Raw genomic sequence first — 18530 nt, 5'->3', positions numbered from 1 at the left:
TCAGGTGGTCAGAAATGTTATGCTCCTGCAATAAAATTAAATCAGCTGATGAACTGAATGACCAGGTTATCACATCTGTGGAGTTTTTCTTCCTTGCTTGCTCGGCCATATTCCAGAAATTGTGTAAGAGTGATTTTGAAAGCATAAGGAATCCTTGTTTTACAAGACCTCTAAAATTCGCACTGTCAGTCAACTTCTTGGCCACATCCTGACTGATGGCTGCCCATTCTTGCATAATCAATGCTTTTGTTTATCCGCCTGCTTCCTGAGGATTAACCACAAGTTCTCAATGGAATTAAGGTCTGGGGATTTCCTGGTCATAGACCCAAAATTTTAATGTTCAGTTCCTCGAGCCAATTATCACCTTTGCCATATTCGGGAGGAGAAGGTGCCATATGTTGGGAGAAGGTGCTCTTGGGGACAAGAGCACCTTCAGAAAGGGGATTCATCAGAAAAATGGCTTTATCTCAGTCCTCAGCAGTCCAACTCCCTGTACCTTCTGCAGAATATCAGTTTGTCACTGATGTTTTTTTTTACTACAGAGAATTGACCTTGAAACGTATGGAGGTGAAAACCAAAAGAACTGAGAACTACAAGTGTGAACACACCCTTCATTTGGTCCTTTCCAATATGGCGGATGCCTTGACGTGACACAGGCGCCATGAACAGCAGCTAATGCCAGCGCGTGAGCTATTCGGCAATGCAGAAAAAGTGGGCGGGATTTTATTTTATTTTTTCTAGAACACGGGTGTGAAAGAAAGCGCTTCGGATAAAAGAGACAAGCGGTTCTTTGCGAATATTTTTTACTTTATGTAGATGTTTAACGGGAGCAGTGAGCGCGTACAGCCTGAAATCAGCAGCTCAGATGATTTAACTGCGGAGATTTGCGACGTTTTGCGACAGCGGGGCTGCGGCGGCTTGCGCTTCGCTCCCAGCTCAAGAATGTAGCGGGAAGAGAAAGCGTTAACGGCGAGAGCAGCAGGTAAGACGACACGGCGATGTCACGGACAATTGGTGTTTAACGCGTTAACTATCCCTGCCTTCGGGGCGTGAATTCGCCGCAGCGCGCGGTGTAGGGACGCCGTTAGCTGCGCTGCTAGCCGTAACGCTATCGGTAACGGTGCTTCCCCCAGCAACTGGGTGTTAATCAGTGTGTTTATCATCTTATCACCGTCTGCCTTCTCACACACAACACACACACTCTTCTTTAACACCGAGCGCACATTCTAAACCTTGTAAACGAGTCTTTCTTTAAATATCGCGTTCTGTTTAATATTTCGTTGCGTCACGGATACAGTGTACATTAAAGAGTTTCCATCGCTTTCATCTAATTGATTTCGCGCGCGCGCGCGCACACCTAGACTTCCTTGGTTACGCGTTGCTTGGAGGCATGGCAGGAATAGATCCTTACACACACTCACACCTCATCACCACCTGTTCACACACACACACAGGTGTTGAAAGTCAGTGTTTTTTCCTCAGGGGGGTAAGTAGCTAATGCACGCTCAGGAAGTCACCTGATGACGTCAGAGATCAATATACTGTACACATCCGTCATAATCATAATGGAAAGGTGTTGTGTGAATTTCTCAAAACATGCTAGGGTTAATCCACGCCCCAGGGTGGTGTGATGTGACACGGTGAGGAGGAACTGTGTGGGTTATTATTTTTCATGTAGTCACAGTCTGGAATGTGTCACTCCACTTATAACAGAGCGATTTGCCAAAGACTATTAGTTTATTAATAAAACAACATCATGTTGTGTGCATTGTCACGGTCCTTGTCACACACCAGAGAGACTAGTTAGTTAATCCAGTGTTTTTCCCCACAGGTGTGTGAAATATACTGCTGTCAGTGCAAAAGTGGTCTACAAACAACAAATGCATATGAACTTTTTTTAACACAAAATTTTGATTCATTTAATATTTCTATTATTATCGCTTTTCAGAGATCGAACCTACCAGCCCCTTACCTGCATCTATCCATATGTAAAGAGTAAAACCAAGTAAAATTGTGAGGAACTAAACACACATGTGTACAAACATGGATGGATGGTGCTGTTTGTCAGAGCATGTATTACTTAAAAACCAGAGCATTTTTTTGTTTGTTTGTTTTTAGGGCTCATGATTGTGCAATATAGAGTGAGATCCTTTTTTCAGCACAACCTAGGCAATATGACAAACTGAATGCTATTTTATTTTAACCAACTACAATGGAACGGTGGCTTAGTGGTTAGCATTGCACCTCCAGGGTCTTGGTCCGATTCCTGCTTTGGGATCTGTGTGCACTGAGTTTGCATGTACTCCCTGTGCTTGGTGGGTTTTCTCCGGGTACTCAACATTGGCCTGCTCTGTTCCCAGAGGGATGAATGGGACTAAATCTTCACCACAAGAACAATTTAGTTTTTCCGTTGTTAAACAAAAAGTCTTCGTCCACAGCACACCAAACTACTGAACTGACTGTTTAGATATTCACAAAGACATCCTGACAAAGTCTTACATGCTACCTCTGACCTCAGCAACTTTGTGACTACTCTACTCGTCACTAACTAGCTGTGCTGAGCGTCTGCAGTAGCTCCTCGCATTTAGCTATGTTGCAGTGATTACTTTCTCCACTACTTCTAGCTTTTAATTTCAGTTAGGACGACATTATAAAATTGTGAGTGGAAATCTTGTAATTTGTTTAGTAGAGTAGCCAGTGTGTAGGTCTGTCACATCCTTATGTCCTGGGATTTTCTTGTCATGTATGAATGTGCTGTATCTGAGCAGCGACTTGCCTGAAGCTGAGCACCTGCCTGCGGAGACGTTATTGGACCTGTGTCATGTGACCTTAGAATTGCATAATATAGTTATAGCCTGTTGGGTTCTTTACGCCAAAAAACTCCGAGCATTTTGGAGTCTTAGCCCATTTAAGACACTTTCTTTTGTCTCTCTTTTTCTTATGTTCTTCAAGAACAGCTCATTTACTACAGGTACAGTAAGCTTGCTTTGTGTTTCCTCTGTCTAATAATCCTCATGTGAGCATTTTGGTAAATAAAATGGTGTGCCTTGGAGAGAGAGAGAGAGAGGAAGAGAGCGCAGGAGAGATCGGCTATGACTCGAGAGACTACGTGATTTTGCTCTATTGCTAATAATTAATGTTGATGTAGCGTCCTCTAGCAACGGGCTCTAATCTGCGTTTTTTTTTTTTTTTTTTTTTTCTTTTTAAAGCTGGTGCAATAAAAAAAAAGTTTCCGCTTGGACCTTTTGTCAAGAAGAACTTTTAATAGTTTCTTGAGAGGGACTACCAAATAACACTAGGGTTCTTAAAAGGCTCTAATTACGTCCTTGTTGTGATACAGACCCTGAGCATGACAACACATTACCTCTAATCATTTAGTTAGTAAGGTTTGGTCTTGAATGCTTTATTTCCCTTTATTCCACTGACATGTGTCCTGAGAGCTAAACAATGTGAATTCTATCTCGCTCTGTTGGGTATTAAAGTGCTCCTGTGGGTACTGTCGCTGCGTGAGACCGTCCCGCTGTATTTAGTTACCTTTCTAAGAGACAGGAGTCAAGAGGCCTCTGTAATGTAACAGGATATGCAAGCAGTGTGGTCTCTCCTGTGTCCTAATGTCTCTCCTGTGGTTCTTGTTTTATTTTTTTGGTCAGGTCATTGCATATAAGGGATGAGGGTGATTATATCAGGATTTTTTTCTTTGTGTGGTAATTCATGCATCACCATTTATAAAAAAAAAAAAAAAAAAAAAAGGTTTTTGATATATGGTGGTATTTGCAATTTCCCTCATATTTGGTTAAATGTTGCAGTTCCTCTATGATCCTATAGGTGGTGCTCTCTAAACTATTCACACATGAGCAGGCAGCACAGCATCCTGTGTGGAGGAGTGAATTATTTGCCAAGTTAGTTTAGAATTGTAACAAAAGCTAAAAATAATTTTGAACTGAGATAAATCTCAATACACCAAATAGCATGATATCATATCAGTTTTTTCCCTCTGTTATTATATCAGCGCTTTCTGTTCAAGGCTACTGTCTTCCCAATCCGTGCTGTGCAGTTGTGAGCGTGACCTATCATGACGATGCACCAACCAAACACTTTTGCCCACACTGTCGGCACTCTGCAAAAACTTTGTTTTGAGGTGTTAAAGCATCCTCTCTCTCTATAGTTCTGATCTCGCTTCATTGGATTTTCACCTATTCGGTCCCCTAAAACAGCACTACGAGGACGAAGGTTGATGAAGAAGTGGAGACGGCGGTGCATTTGTGGTAAAACATTTAATTTAGGAATGTAAAAGCTTGTTGACAGGTGGACAAAGTGTGCTGAAAAGCAAGAGTGCTGGTAATTTTTGACTCACCCTCTTGTATATGCGCAGCTTTTGAGCATTAGGTACATTGAGGATACAAATACAAATTTGAGGATAAGTAATGCAAGTTTCCAATTCTACCATATGTAAAATAAATACTACTTTTTATCAGGAAATCTTTGTACAAAGATTGTTTGTGTGGAAAAATATTCCTCCTGTGGTTTTGGGGTACAATTTGAAACTTCTGTTATACCAACCGAAATGTTTTTGTGCCTGTTCATCAGCAATTCATGTGACTTTAATGTGCGACCATCTCTCTCTACAGTCACTCAGCTAAACGTCCAAAAATGCTTGTTGTGTTTGTTGCGTACAACATCTTCTCCTCAAAACCAGTGCGTTGTGGTCATGGCATTTGTTGTCTCGCTGTGTGACCACACCCTAAATCAAGCAGCTCGGCCTTTCAGTAGGAAACAAACAGCCAGAATGGCCGCCCATAGTTTTTCAAACACGAAGGATTTTTCCGTCTTTAAATGTCTGAGGACGCTGTTTAAAAAGCTGTCTTACCTTTTTTCCCCAAACAGACTTCAAGTGAGACGACTACAAGCCCGCAAGTTTTCCAGCCAAGCTTGCAGCCATGTTGGAAGAGGACATGGAGGTGGCCATCAAGGTGGTGGTTGTGGGAAACGGTGCCGTCGGAAAGTCGAGTATGATCCAGAGATACTGCAAGGGCATCTTCACCAAGGATTACAAGAAGACCATTGGCGTCGACTTCCTGGAAAGGCAAATAATGTAAGTGCCCTGTTTGCCCTATTTTTTTTGTTGTTGTTAATGAGCTCTGCTTTCCACTCTCTTAGTCATCAGTGGATGTCTGGGTTTCCTGCTGTTTATTTATCCAATTATATTTTGTTCACTCTTTTATAAACTTGTCATTAAAAAAAGCTTACAGTATTTTATTTTTTTTTCCGTCCCCTTCACATAATTAATAGCACGTGATCAGCGCTCCTTCAGACAGAATGTTCTTCCTGTGATTTAGTCTTTTAAACTGGCAGAAGCTTAAATGGTGTGTGTGTGTGTGTATGCGTTTATGTATAGAGTCCAGAGTGTGATTGTCTTACGTAAAAATTCATCAGAGGCCATTGTGACTAAGATTCTGACTCATCACTGCTAGTCAGCGTGCGGACAAAAATGTGCAGCAATCAACAATGGAAACTTGCTAAGCCGGAGTCCTGCTGTCAGATCCATGCTGATACACGGATGAATTATTTAACACTGATGAGGGGAGTGGGGTGAGCAGCGTTATAACGTTTTACAAGATTTAAAGCCCGAGAGCGCTATTTTAACGGCTAATCCATTGTTTGAAATCTTTACAAACAATTTACAATGAAAGGATACGACAAGATTTTTTTTCTTTCTTTTTAGGTTGGAGTATGAATAGGTTCGTCAACTATTAGCATATTGTTAAGTTTGTTTAATATTAATCTTATTAGGATATGAATGTAATGTTACCAGTGAACCGTTTGTATATAATAGACACCATCAGCTCTGGAGAACATGAGGCGTTCCCATAGATCAGTTCGATCCTGATACAGTGCTGGGAAATTGATGCATCGGGTACAGGAATTTTTAAATAAATAAAATAGGTGAAAATACAGAGTAATAAACGATGTATACCCATTTCAGAAAAAGAAAAATATTATGTATGTTATAATAAAATATTACTAATATTATGTTATTATCATATGTATACTAATATAGCACAGTAATAAATTTATGTTAAAAGTATTGCAATAAATACATTTAGGATAATACATTTAGTATGGCCATTTAATTTAGTATTAAAATTTTCTTTTATAGTATATTGTTTAGTATTAAAACGTTTTTATTTTCCTGAAGTGTAAGGAACTGTACTGTATATGGAAAGGGTAAAGGGCAGCTGTTTTAGTTTAGTTGTCGATAGTACAAATGCACTGATGTGTGTAATTAACCGGAGCTAATTATTATTTATGTTCCACATGCACATGTTTTTTGCTTTGCTAATCTGTAAAATCTTCGGCTCATGTGTGTTTCAGAGTAAACGATGAGGACGTGCGGTTGATGCTGTGGGACACGGCGGGTCAGGAGGAGTTTGACGCAATCACTAAGGCTTATTACAGAGGTGAGGTTCACCAGCAAGTTTAAAGAGGGGTTTTTTTTTCTTTCTTTTTTTTAGATGCAGCTAGAACCAGGGATTTTTTTTCCCCTTTTTTTTTTTTGCCAAACATCTAAAATATAATTTTGTGACTAATCTATATGGAGTAAAGTCTTAAAAGTAAATACTGGTTTATTGTAAGGTATGCACTTTTAAATACAAATACCCTTTTATTTATTGTTATTTGTACACTTTGTAGGTGCCCAGGCCTGCGTACTCGTCTTCTCCACTACGGACCGAGAGTCGTTCGAGGCCATCAGCACCTGGAGGGAGAAAGTGGAGATGGAGGTTGGAGATATTCCCACTGTTCTGGTGCAGAACAAAATCGACCTCCTGGATGACACAGTGATTAAAAAGTAAGACTGAGTCTTTACTCTCAGCCTCCTAATGCACAGTACGACTGCAGGTCTGAAATCACCCAAATGAGGTTGGTTTCCCTTTTGAGTCTGGTTTCTCAAGGGTTCTTCCTATTGCCATCTCAGGGTGTTATTCCTTGCCACCGTTGTCCTCGGCTTGCTCATCAGGAACAAATTTATAATTATGATTTATACATATTTCCTCACACATGACAAACTCATTTACATATTTTTTTTTTTCATTCCTAAAAGAGACATACATTAATAAAACTGAATTTAATTGAATTTATTCTAATGTACTTTAATGATCCGTCATTCACGTTACATTAATATCGGACACTCTTTTCGTTACAGTGAGGAAGCAGAGGGTCTTGCTAAGAAGCTGAAGTTGAGATTTTATCGGGCTTCGGTCAAAGAGGATCTCAATGTCAACGAAGGTCGGTAACACTGTGACAGTAACGTGACTGATCTTACAGGGACAGGTAATGAATGAAATGACATCACTGCTTGATCAATAAAATGACGCACAAGTGGCCAGTCATGGTCAGTTTATTATGAGAGTAAAAGCATACTGAACTCTCAGCTAAATATCACACAAAATGCAAAAGATAGAGACCGCGTAATATTAGCTGTGATGTGGGAGGGTAGAGTTTACTAACTGATATAGCAATATTTTTAATATTTTAAAATATCTTTTAATTTTTAAGGAACCAAGCCTAGAGACATGACATTTTGTGCAAAGGTTAATACCATTTTAGATGCAAAAGCTAACATGGATGCTTAATTTAATATTTAACTTTGTTTCAGGACACAATATGAGGTTTGATTAGTCTGTTATTCAAATATTTCCAATTCACTTTTTTCTAAGTTCTAATAAAACAAATGAAATAATCATATTTCTAAAAATGTGAATATAAGCACTAGCAGCTCTACTGTATATAAGTGTTGCTGCAGTGAAACTGTCCTCCATGTAGTCTGTAGATCTGGCCATAACAAAAACATTAATATTAATGAAAATGATCATTGTCATTTTCTATTGCCAGTTGTACATAACCCTGCTTGGTTGATCTGTCCTAAAAGCTAAATGTGTTTCTGGTGTATTAGTATTTATTTCCCTACTGTAATTGCACGGTTCTTCTGTCTTATAGTTTTTAAATATCTAGCGGAAAAATACCTGCAGCGACTCAAGCAGCAGACGGCTGAAGATCCTGAAGTCGTTCACACATCAAGCAATAAAATTGGTGAGAAAGAAAATGATTTTTTTCCTTTGGGAAACGCTACACCACAATGTTTTAACCAGAGGTGGGAGATAACCGAGTATGTATACTTCGATACTGTTTTTAATTATTTTATTATCATTATTAAATACATGCGTTTTACTTTTACTCCACTCAACAGTACAGCAAATATCTGTACTTTTATTTAACTATATATTTATTCATGCCGTTGTGTTATATAACCACATTGGTGTGAGGTATTTGAAATATTATGTGAATTGCCTTTCCTTCAAGACACGTCTAATAATGTGACCGGAGTTTGAATCAAAAGTGGAGCTGTTCGAAGACGGGCAAGCAATTTCCCTCTGAGATTAAGTTCTTTGAATCTTAAATGCATCTTGAAAAAAAAAAACAGCACGTTCTCGAGAGAGAGAGAGATTTTTTTTTTTTTTTTTACTATTTTTGAAAAGGCTTCTGTGCACTAACACTAGCTCTGTCCTTGACACTTAAGTACATTTTAAGACCGATAATTCTGTACTTTTACCCAAGTACACATGTAAATTGAGGACTTTGTGTACTTTGCCCATCTCTGATCATAAGTTCTTTTTAAAAAGTATGTCCTGTGTCCAAGTAAATGATGAGGTCGTGTCAGTCATTTTAATTTGTTTGCTTTACCTTTTAGGCGTTTTCAACACTAGCAGCGGCAACCACCCGAACCAGAACTCCAGTGATCTCAATGGCCGTGAGGTCATCAACCTGCGACCAAACAAGCAAAGAACCAAGAAGACTAAAATCCCATTCGGTAGCTGCAGACTTCTCTAGAACGTTTCCTTGTACGCGTTATGCCTTGTTTGCCTTGTAGGTCCGGGTAACATGCGTCAGTCGTCAACATCAATCAGAGTATGTAAAAGGCTGCGCCTCGGCATAAACACTCTGAGGTCGGAGGTGGTGTTTAGATTGAGGTTAGCTTTTCCCCATATTGTGTTTTTTTCTTTTTTATTACAATGTCTCTGGTTCCTGTGGATGAGCCTCATGTCACATGTAAGGCTGGATGTCTTTTAACGATGGAATTGCAGGAAAGCGATGTTGGTTTGTGACACTCTGGTACGTTTTAATAAGGCCTTTGAAATGATGCCTTGCTTTCACAGCCAGACTAACAAAGTAGCTCCGCATTGTTACAATCACCAAGAAAAACAATAGATTAAAAATAGTTGTGTTTTTTCCTTAAATAGTTATATCTAGACTCTGACCCATTGATTTGGATAACAAACATATTTTTCAAATTGATATGAAATGAAAGGAAGTAGTAGATGCAACAAGATTATAGGAATGAAGACTTGTGTGTTACTTTATATGGTGTAGAGCAGGGTAACTAACACAACACACACTAACAAGATTCTTTATAACGTACATCATTTTGACTCAAACCATTTGTGCATTGGACTGTTTTCTCTCTCGTGCAATATGTGTGTGGAGGTGTATGACTTGGTAACACATCTTTCCATAAAAACAATTAGATGTTCATGTTAAAATAAAAAAAAAGTATTTTTGTATGTCATCTTAAAAACCTTAGAATTAACAACAGTGCCAAAAACAAAGTTTTTAAAACTGTATGTACTTGTATGAAATGTAAATATTGTTAGTAACATTTTAACCTCCGAGAATGTGACCACACTTTGTTTAACATGCAGCTTGTCCTGACCAACACTAGAGTTCACCAATGCACAGCAGAAGCACAGACCATAATGTTCAGCTCGGCTGCTTGTAAACACGAACGCTACAGAATATTTACCGTGAGCAGTGGATTACACTGCATATCTCTATTAAAGCCTCGTTTCATTATTTTATTATCATTATTAACATTTGTTAAGTGAACAAACATTATTATGCTGGTTAAAATTGGTGACATGTAGTGTACAGTACGTTCACGCTCCTGGGTTTAGTTCCCTTAAATTACGTAGCAACTCCACTACTTGTACGGAATATTAATTAGCATTTTTTTCTGTGGTTATACCAACAGCCAATCATATGGCAGCAGATACAGAAGTAGAAGTCAAATGCTGAGAGTTATATAATAACCGAAATGTGACCTTAGTGACTGGACAAAAAATGAAACCAGCAAGGAAAGCATTCCTATCAAGATGCCAAAAGCATTAATCTGACTACACCGAGTCACCCATAACTCGTCAGTTGTGGTCAACCTAGTTTGGTTTGTTGATTCTCAGTTTCTGCTTTAGTGTGAAGACGTGGCATCAGAATTTGGCATTAAAAGAGGGAATCCATGTATTGAACCATGTCTTGTTTAGGCTGGCGGTGGTCAGTTTTGCAGCGTGCTGCTGACACACGGATTAGCTGATTGTATAGGCGTTGCTGCTAAAGTGGATTGCAAGAAAGTGTAATCCAACTATTCAACTGGTAGACCAATATTTACGTGTACACTAATATTTGTTATTCATTGTAATATTTCGGGTTATTCATTAAAGCCGCAAAACCTTTTTATTACTCCTGAGCATTTTCTTCATAGGACCAATTTGTTGGTAATAAAGACGAATTCCCATATTATCAATGTAAGAATAAACATTACTGACCCCTTGGATAAACTTCAGAGAATCTTGTTCGAGAACCATGGCATTAAACAAGCTGCCTCTTCAGGCATCAGAATCACTTAAAACAATCACAGCAAGCTTACTTGCACGATTCTGATTTTTGTATGTGAAAAAGTGACCACAAGTGACCCATAATCTTTTGACTGCATGCTCACGACCATTACATGCTTTCTATAGATTGCCTTAAGATTTATAATTTACCCGTCCTTTCAATGAATTTTTCTCAATCGTTTTGTTGCACTGTCCATGCCAGATGAGGACACAGACATTGAGGGAAGTGTGTTAGAGGGGAAAAAAGTCACAAATTTGAGTGTTTGATTCTATGTCACATGGTTATTTACCATTGAATCCAAATATGACAGTGGCTCGTTTTTTATACAGATTTTTGATCAGATCAGATTTGTGATCACACAGATATGGAAAAAAAACTGATCTGTTTCATGAATTCAGAAAAACACAAATCAGACTCACCTCACCCTGGTAATGTAAACACAACCCATGTGTTGTAATGATTTGTGTTTTCCCAAAAAGAGATAAACAGTTGGGGCATTCAGTTTTGCCGTCTATAAAATCTTTTTTGTGAAACGGTCCTGTGTCTCGGATTGTGTTCTTACTACAGTTTGCAAGACATTTGTGCACATGTAGATTTGGTAGATGCTTTTATACAAAGCAATGAATGAACAATTGATATAGAATACGATACAAGACAGATATGAGATATACTGTATTAATCCTGAATAAAATGTAAAAATGAAAGCCAGAGATGATCCTCCAGTATCCTGCAAATATTCAGCCCGAGTTCTTTCCCCACTGATATTTTTATACTATACATGTTTTGTTCTGTTGTATAATATCTGATGAAATGAGAAAATCACCCGTTGCAGCTGAGCATTCATGACAATATGTAAAACACACTGCTACAATTTCTTTTTTGTTACATTCGCACACAACGCATGCCTTACATTTAATTCATGTACGAATGTGTATCGATGGTACTTAGCCACAATGACCAGCGATATGTTTACAGCTTTATATGACTTTACTCTCTTTGTATTTTGTATTTGTGTGTGATTTAATCATTTACGCTCCTTGGATATAAGAATCATACCTACAATACAATGGAGTCGAGGCACTTTGTAAAAAAAAAAAAAAAAAATGTATACAGTACTATGCAAACGTCTTGAGCCAGGCTTCAATTCATTATATTTTGCTTCCAAAGGCTCAGATTTTTTTATCTAGTCTTGAGTAATACCTTTCCAGGCTTTCATTTTTGCCATGTTAGAGACTGATTTTTAGTCTAGTCCTTGTACCTGAGTTTCAGAGGAATGTTTTTTGTTATTTAAGCTACACAGTGACCTGTGAATCATTCAAGCATAAAAACCCCAAATCTAATGTAAGGCATAAACCATTAAGAAACTGGTGCAGATGATCAGACCCATGATATATATACTGCTGGTGCTAAATGCTGAGTGGTTGAAACAGACAAGAGGGGAAATGAGGTTGCTGATGAGGTTGTTACAGAAAGAAAAATATATTTATTTATTTTTATTGGATCTTTAGGCACTTGCAGCTGTCGCAGTAAAACATTTGTTACCACTTATATTTAATATGAAGAAATGAGAGGTGGCTCAAGATTTTGCACTGTACTGTATATTACCAGGTCACTTTATCACCGAGCACAACCTCGAGCATAATATTCTGCTATATTAACTGCTAATTGTGGTCTACGTTTGTGCTTTCGGTTATGATGCTTTTATATAAAAATGAAAAGATTTACATTTCAACTAAATGTAGTGAGCATTTCTTCGCTCGCTGGTCTATAAATATTCCTGAGATGTTTATTGAAGGAAAAAACAACTTTTTTTCAAACCTGTTTTTTTTCCCCCCCGAAAGTGTCTTATCTGGTGTCACTTTGTACATTTACGTCTTTGCTCTGGTAGATGGTGGTCATTTTACAAATAAAGACTCTATTTTAATCTTCCGTCTCTCTTTACTTAAAAATATATATTCTACTATAATATTTAAGCATGCTTGCTTGTTTAATCTACAGTAAGCTAATGTGAATAAACTACATTATTGCACTGTGCATTACTAATTATTTTATCACAAAATAAAAAAAAAACCTTTTCTATTTTTTTCTAAGGTAAAATGTTTTGTTTTTGTCCTAAAGGTAAATCCTAAGATACTACATGACATTGCAAAAACTTTAAAGTGGTTTATTTTTATGATCAATGGCTACTCAACAGCACTTAGCGTTTAGACGTGGTCCCATCTCTGTTTACAAAGGCTTCTCGGACACTCCTCCATTTCAAACACTTTGCTCCTTAGCAGCTTTATGAAGAATTCCATCCAGACATGATGGCAGATGGGGTCTGACCTGAACACTTAGCGTGTGTATACCATGTGCAGCTCAAAACCCATCATACAGTACATTGGATGCAGTATAATGCTATCCATGTCTGTATTTGATGAGTGTGACCCAAACCAAGTATTTAGTGTTGTTTGGTTTTACTTTGAAACCCTAAAAAACCTGGAACGTTAATGAGCGCTCTCAACTACAGATGTCCATAAGACTCAAACTCTTAGCCATTTTTTGTAATTAATCTTTAAGATGTTTCAACACTCAATGTTTGGTAGAACTTAATTAATTAAAAAAGTTAAAAAAATTGAATTGCAGTGTCATTTTATTTTTATTTAATTTTATTGCCACATGACATTGCTGAGCCTAGACCTGAGATCCAACCCCAGATCATAACACTGCTTCCAGAGGCTTGTACAGTAGCCACTATGCATGATGAGTTTTGATCACATTGTGCATATGGAAATGCTCTTACTTTCACTATAAAATATAACTATGGTTTTTATTGTTGAATTTGTTTAACCATGCAACTTTAAGTGATTTCCATTCATTCCTTTTTTTCTGACCACATTTGCAGAGTTGACTGTTTACGGTACTTAACCCAGTCGCAGTTGTTTTCTTTGCTTGATGCAGACCAATAATTTGACCCTTCTGAAAATGGTAAAAAATAAAATAAAATTTGGCCAAGCAGTGTATAAAATTTTTGTAATCTTGTAATTAACCAGAAGTCCAAAATGGTGGACTGTACAAATGTAACATTACATAAAAACATGGTGAGAAATGATAAGCTGTGCTGATCCCATCGATTAGTAAAGGCACTAATCAGTCCATAACTGGTGGTGCTGTCCAAACGTCATCATTTGCCATTAGCACTTTTGGACTCGTCTACCTTCTGGTTATCCATGATCTTGATGGTTTTCTCCGCATTGTCCATGTTCCGTATGAGTGTCTCGAGACGCCGCTTGATTTTCTTCTGGTCTTCCAGCGCGCAGCTGATCACGATGGTCTGGAATTTTTGGTCAACTGGAACAAGCGCTGTCTCCGTCAGGCATGCGGCGTGAAGGGCCTGCAGCTTGTTCCTCGCGTTCTCCATGTCATCGAGCACTTTAGCAGCGATCTCATCGATGATGGCTGTTGCTGTCCGCAGTGCGTCCTCTTGCTGCGGGTTTCGGATGGTGTCTACAGACACGGTCACCGTCAGTGTCCGGCCCATGAGTCTACCAGCAGTCAGAGTGAGTTCTTCTCTCTCTCCTGGAGAAGCAGAAAAGCAGGGTGTGTATCAGTTCTGCACTTAGCTTTCTATAATCTGTGCACAAGTCACAAGGGGTTTTTAATGTGTGGCCTTACCATCGCAAATGGTTCGCATTTCCTGGCTGTTCTGAATGGTCTGGATCATTTCAATTAAGCACTCCCTCTCGTGTTCCATAGCTGTGGCGGCTTCCCTTAGTGCCTCCACCCTGAAACACACAATGGATACACTACTGTTTATACAAGACATTTTTCAGTACATGAAATCACATACACACATCAATCTCTAGAGTAGGAAGTGTGTGACCGCCTATTTACAATAGCAGATAGATAATATTAGTGTATACTGTAAGTAGCCTAATAGTGACCTATTGTGTAAAAATCACTTTTTAGTCATGTTTAGACATTCAGATGGGTCTCCAGTGTGCCAATTACATTTTTTTCCCCGAAAGTAAACTCATCTAAGAAGATTTCCTCCCCCGACTTGTTGCTTAGCTCTGCTTTTCTCTATGTGTCAGTGTCTATGTAGCAGTAGCTCATTTACATAGACACTGAACTGGTGCATTTGGAGGAGGAGTGAAAAAAAGGCATTATCTAAAAGGTATTTCTGTTGAAGCATTAACACACACATTGAAAAACAAATTTTTTTTGCATATTTGTCACACTTAAATGATTCAGATAATCAAACAAATTTTAATATTACACAAAGTTAACCTAAATCAAAGTAAATACAAAATGCAGTTTTTTAATTATTTCATTTATTAAGAGAGGAAAGCTGTCTTAACCTGCCTGGCACTGTGTGAAAAAGTAATTGGTAAACTAGGGCTGCTTTACAGCTTCTGGAACTGAATATACTTGCAATAATTGATGAAACCATAATTTCTGCTCTCTACTGGAAAAATCTGAAGAAGAATGTTTTAGAGTGGCCTAGTCATGATTGTCGGGACTTCAATCTGATTGAGATACTGTGGCATGACCCTAAATAATCTATTTATGATCGTAAACCCTCCAATGCAGCTGAATTAAAACAATTCTGAAAAGTGGGCCAAGATTTTTTCACATTAAAGTAAAAGACTTATTACCAGAAATCACAAATGTTTGATTGCAGTTATTGCTGCCAAAAAGCTTCCAGTACTATAATCAATCCACATCCACTCACTCACTCACTCACTCACTCATCATCTATACCGCTGGATGATGGATGATGGAACCTATGCCAGGAGACTTACGGCACGAGGCGGGATACATCCTGAACAGGGTGCCAATCCATTGCAGGGCACACACACATATACACAAACACACACACTCATTTACCCTACAAGCAATTTGGGAACACCAACTAGCCTTATCTGCATGCGTTTGTATTGTAGAAGGTACAAATACATACACACGGACCCCGAGGAATCGAACCCAGACCATGGAGGTATAAGGCTAACTTAGTACACCACAGTACGGCAAAGCCACATTCAACCATTTTGAATTATGAGCATAATTCCATGCTACAACCAAACAAACTGTTACAGTACAAACTGGAGTTTCCTTAAGATCCACCTTACCCGAAGGTAAAATCCAACACGTAATGTGTTTATACATATGGTCCTTTTTTAAATGAAAGTCCTATAGTCCTTAAAACTTAGATCATTTTAGCCAATTTAGTTTTTCTTTATAATTAAATAAACATATATACTGTAGGACTTACAGTAGTATTGGGCAGAACAGTGACGCTCTGTTGGATGCCTGTACTCTCCCCGTTAACACACACTGGCTACTAAGCTTCCACATAAGCATATATATATATATATATATATATATATATATATATAAGCGTCATTATTCTACAGTATGCTGTGTTACCGGCACAGATCTGTGCGCTTGGGTGTTAATTAATAAAGGGAACCAAAAATTTGAACAAAAGAAATGCACCTTGGTTATTTTTTCATGTTCACATTATAAGTTGATTTTAGCAAGAAATTAGTTCTCTTTCTGGTCCACTTCAGCCCTGATGTGATCTCAGTCCTGTTTCTGTTCACACTGTAGCTCTGACTGGGCTGTAATACAATAACAAAAGGTGAAGTGAAGTGAACCTGGATCATGTTGTGTTCACAAAACACAGGCCCCTCAGAAGCGGTGTTAGTTTGGTGTGTTCCCCATGGGGTTGGAGTGCTTCTCTGAAGTGCACAGAAAATGCTGAATAACCACTCTGAGCTCTCCCAAAGAGACCCAGTATAGAATCATTCTGTTGAACCTGGCTATGATGGAAAACATACCCAAACCAAGATAATTGGTATGACTTATATGAGTTTTAACATCCTATTTATGCAGCCTAGCAGGATTTCCCTGCATTAACACACACACACACACACACACTCAAAGCTGGTTGAATGAGATGTGGAAAACAGGAAAGTCTGTGTAAGCTGTATAGTTCTTCGAGGCTGGACTTGAGGAAGTCTGGTGTAGTGCCTCCAGTGCACCTCGCGTTGCAGATGGTATTTATAGCCTCGCACGATCAGCAGCATTCTTCCAGCTGTTCATGGTTTAGTCATGTCAACAAGTTTTTATAGGATATACCAGAGTTTATTAAGACTTGTTTATAACTAGCTGCAGAACCCGTCATTGACTGGAAAAGAGTTTTTAGAAGGAATTAAAAGGTTAAAGCTAAAAAATAAGCTGCTCAGCTTTAACGTGATCAGTGATATTATTATTACTTCAGGTTGAAGCCCACGTACATGCCTGTCTGTCTGTACGGCAGAACTCTGTCTAACTTACTAATACAGAGAAATATCTTATGCCTTGTTTATGCAAAGATTTACTTCTTCCATCATCAGCCAAACACACTCTCTGTTCGGTAATAGAAAATGTAGATCGCAGATCATTTTTTTTTCCCTCTCCAGCGCTGTGAAAAATATTACATAATCCCAGGAAACATAATCAGTTGAGCTTTTCTAATGCACATCTATTGCTGCAGGTGTTTGTTTACATATTTGAAAGTAGATTATTAAATGCGGCACATAACTGTTCATAACATCGCTTTTACTCAACATTTTGGTTTCACTTATGGTGAAGGTTAAACTTCAGACAGATATCCAGGTACTGCTAAAGTTTCATTAAGGTACAGACAGTTCTGTGTGATGCTGTGACATGATCTGGCTGGACCGACATACAGACATATTTATTATTATTATTAATAATAATAATTATTAATAATAAAAAAGATTATTAATAATACTATCATCTGAGACTGGTTTCTGTGTATGAAACATGAAGATATGATTGAAAGAGCGAGTTCTGAACTATGTACAGATAAAACCTTACTTATTTAATTATTTATTCATATACAGTAGAAGTCGTAGGATAAGGAGGGAACACCTCGCCCTGGCTTCACACACAAACCCTTACGAAAGTGTCCCGTTTATGCTAAAAGTTCCCACCTCATTTCGATTTCATCCAGACTCTCCAGTAAGCGCGTGGAGCGATCCGCCATCGACACCGACCGGCTGAACTTCCCTTTAGCGGCGTCGGGATTCAACCTAGCGCTGATTTTCGCCTGAGCCATGATGGTACAGTACACACACACACACACACACACACTGTCTCTCTCGCGCGCGCGCTCTCTCTCTCTCTCTGTATATCCGTGTGTGTGTGTGTTTGTGTGTGTGTGACGCCGTGCAGCGGGTTTTCTCTCTTCTCGTATTCACTCCAGAGCTTTCTAGAAGGTTCCTTGATGGACAGCGGGCCTGAGGAACATCTCCAAACATGGTCTGGAACTTTCCAGCGGTAAACTCACACTCCTCTCCAGTGTTACACAGGGAAGGGAAGGAGGGGATTCTTCGGAAGATAAGACCTTTGAGAATAAGCATTGTGTTTTGCGGGAACTGTAAAGTCCACCATGAAACACTTTAAATACGTTTTAAACGTCTAACACTGTTTAGTTCTGTTACAGTTAAAGAAACATATGTATTAACGTTACACACAGATTGGAAAAAGATACAATACAAACGATTTGTAAATGATTTATGATATATATATATATATATATATATATATATATATATATATATATATATATATATATATGTGTGTCAGGCTTAATTCAATAAAATTCAAACTATCAGGTGGTATCAAAAAGTTTCGAGACTAATTTTGTAACACGCCAACAGATGGCAGTCACAGGGAGCACCGACCTCCATAAGTCTGTGTCAAAAGACATTGTCCTGTGTACATCAGGAACTGTGCGACTGGTGCTATTCGGACCA

The 18530-nt window shown here is 38.4% G+C and overlaps 2 protein-coding genes across 2 annotated transcripts; one reads left to right on the top strand and one right to left on the bottom strand.

Annotated features, from left to right (window-relative positions):
- The first annotated feature begins 687 nt into the window (after positions 1-687).
- On the top strand, positions 688-12646 carry rab23 (RAB23, member RAS oncogene family). Its single transcript, XM_053502598.1, has 7 exons — positions 688-982; positions 4885-5092; positions 6373-6458; positions 6691-6847; positions 7202-7284; positions 7996-8088; positions 8747-12646. The coding sequence occupies exons 2-7, from the start codon at positions 4938-4940 to the stop codon at positions 8884-8886; spliced, it is 714 nt and encodes a 237-aa protein (XP_053358573.1). The 5' UTR covers positions 688-982; positions 4885-4937; the 3' UTR covers positions 8887-12646.
- Positions 12647-13336: 690 nt separating this feature from the next.
- bag2 (BCL2 associated athanogene 2) lies at positions 13337-18005 on the bottom strand. The gene is made up of 3 exons (XM_053502553.1): positions 17706-18005; positions 14377-14486; positions 13337-14280 (listed from the first exon to the last, which is right to left on the bottom strand). The coding sequence occupies exons 1-3, from the start codon at positions 17828-17830 to the stop codon at positions 13886-13888; spliced, it is 630 nt and encodes a 209-aa protein (XP_053358528.1). The 5' UTR covers positions 17831-18005; the 3' UTR covers positions 13337-13885.
- Between the last annotated feature and the right edge of the window lie 525 nt (positions 18006-18530).

The sequence above is a fragment of the Clarias gariepinus genome, chromosome 8 (genome assembly GCF_024256425.1).
Source record: "Clarias gariepinus isolate MV-2021 ecotype Netherlands chromosome 8, CGAR_prim_01v2, whole genome shotgun sequence".
Lineage (NCBI taxonomy): Eukaryota > Metazoa > Chordata > Actinopteri > Siluriformes > Clariidae > Clarias > Clarias gariepinus.
The sequence above is the reverse complement of the archived record's forward strand: the minus strand, read 5'-3'. Positions and strand labels throughout refer to the sequence as shown.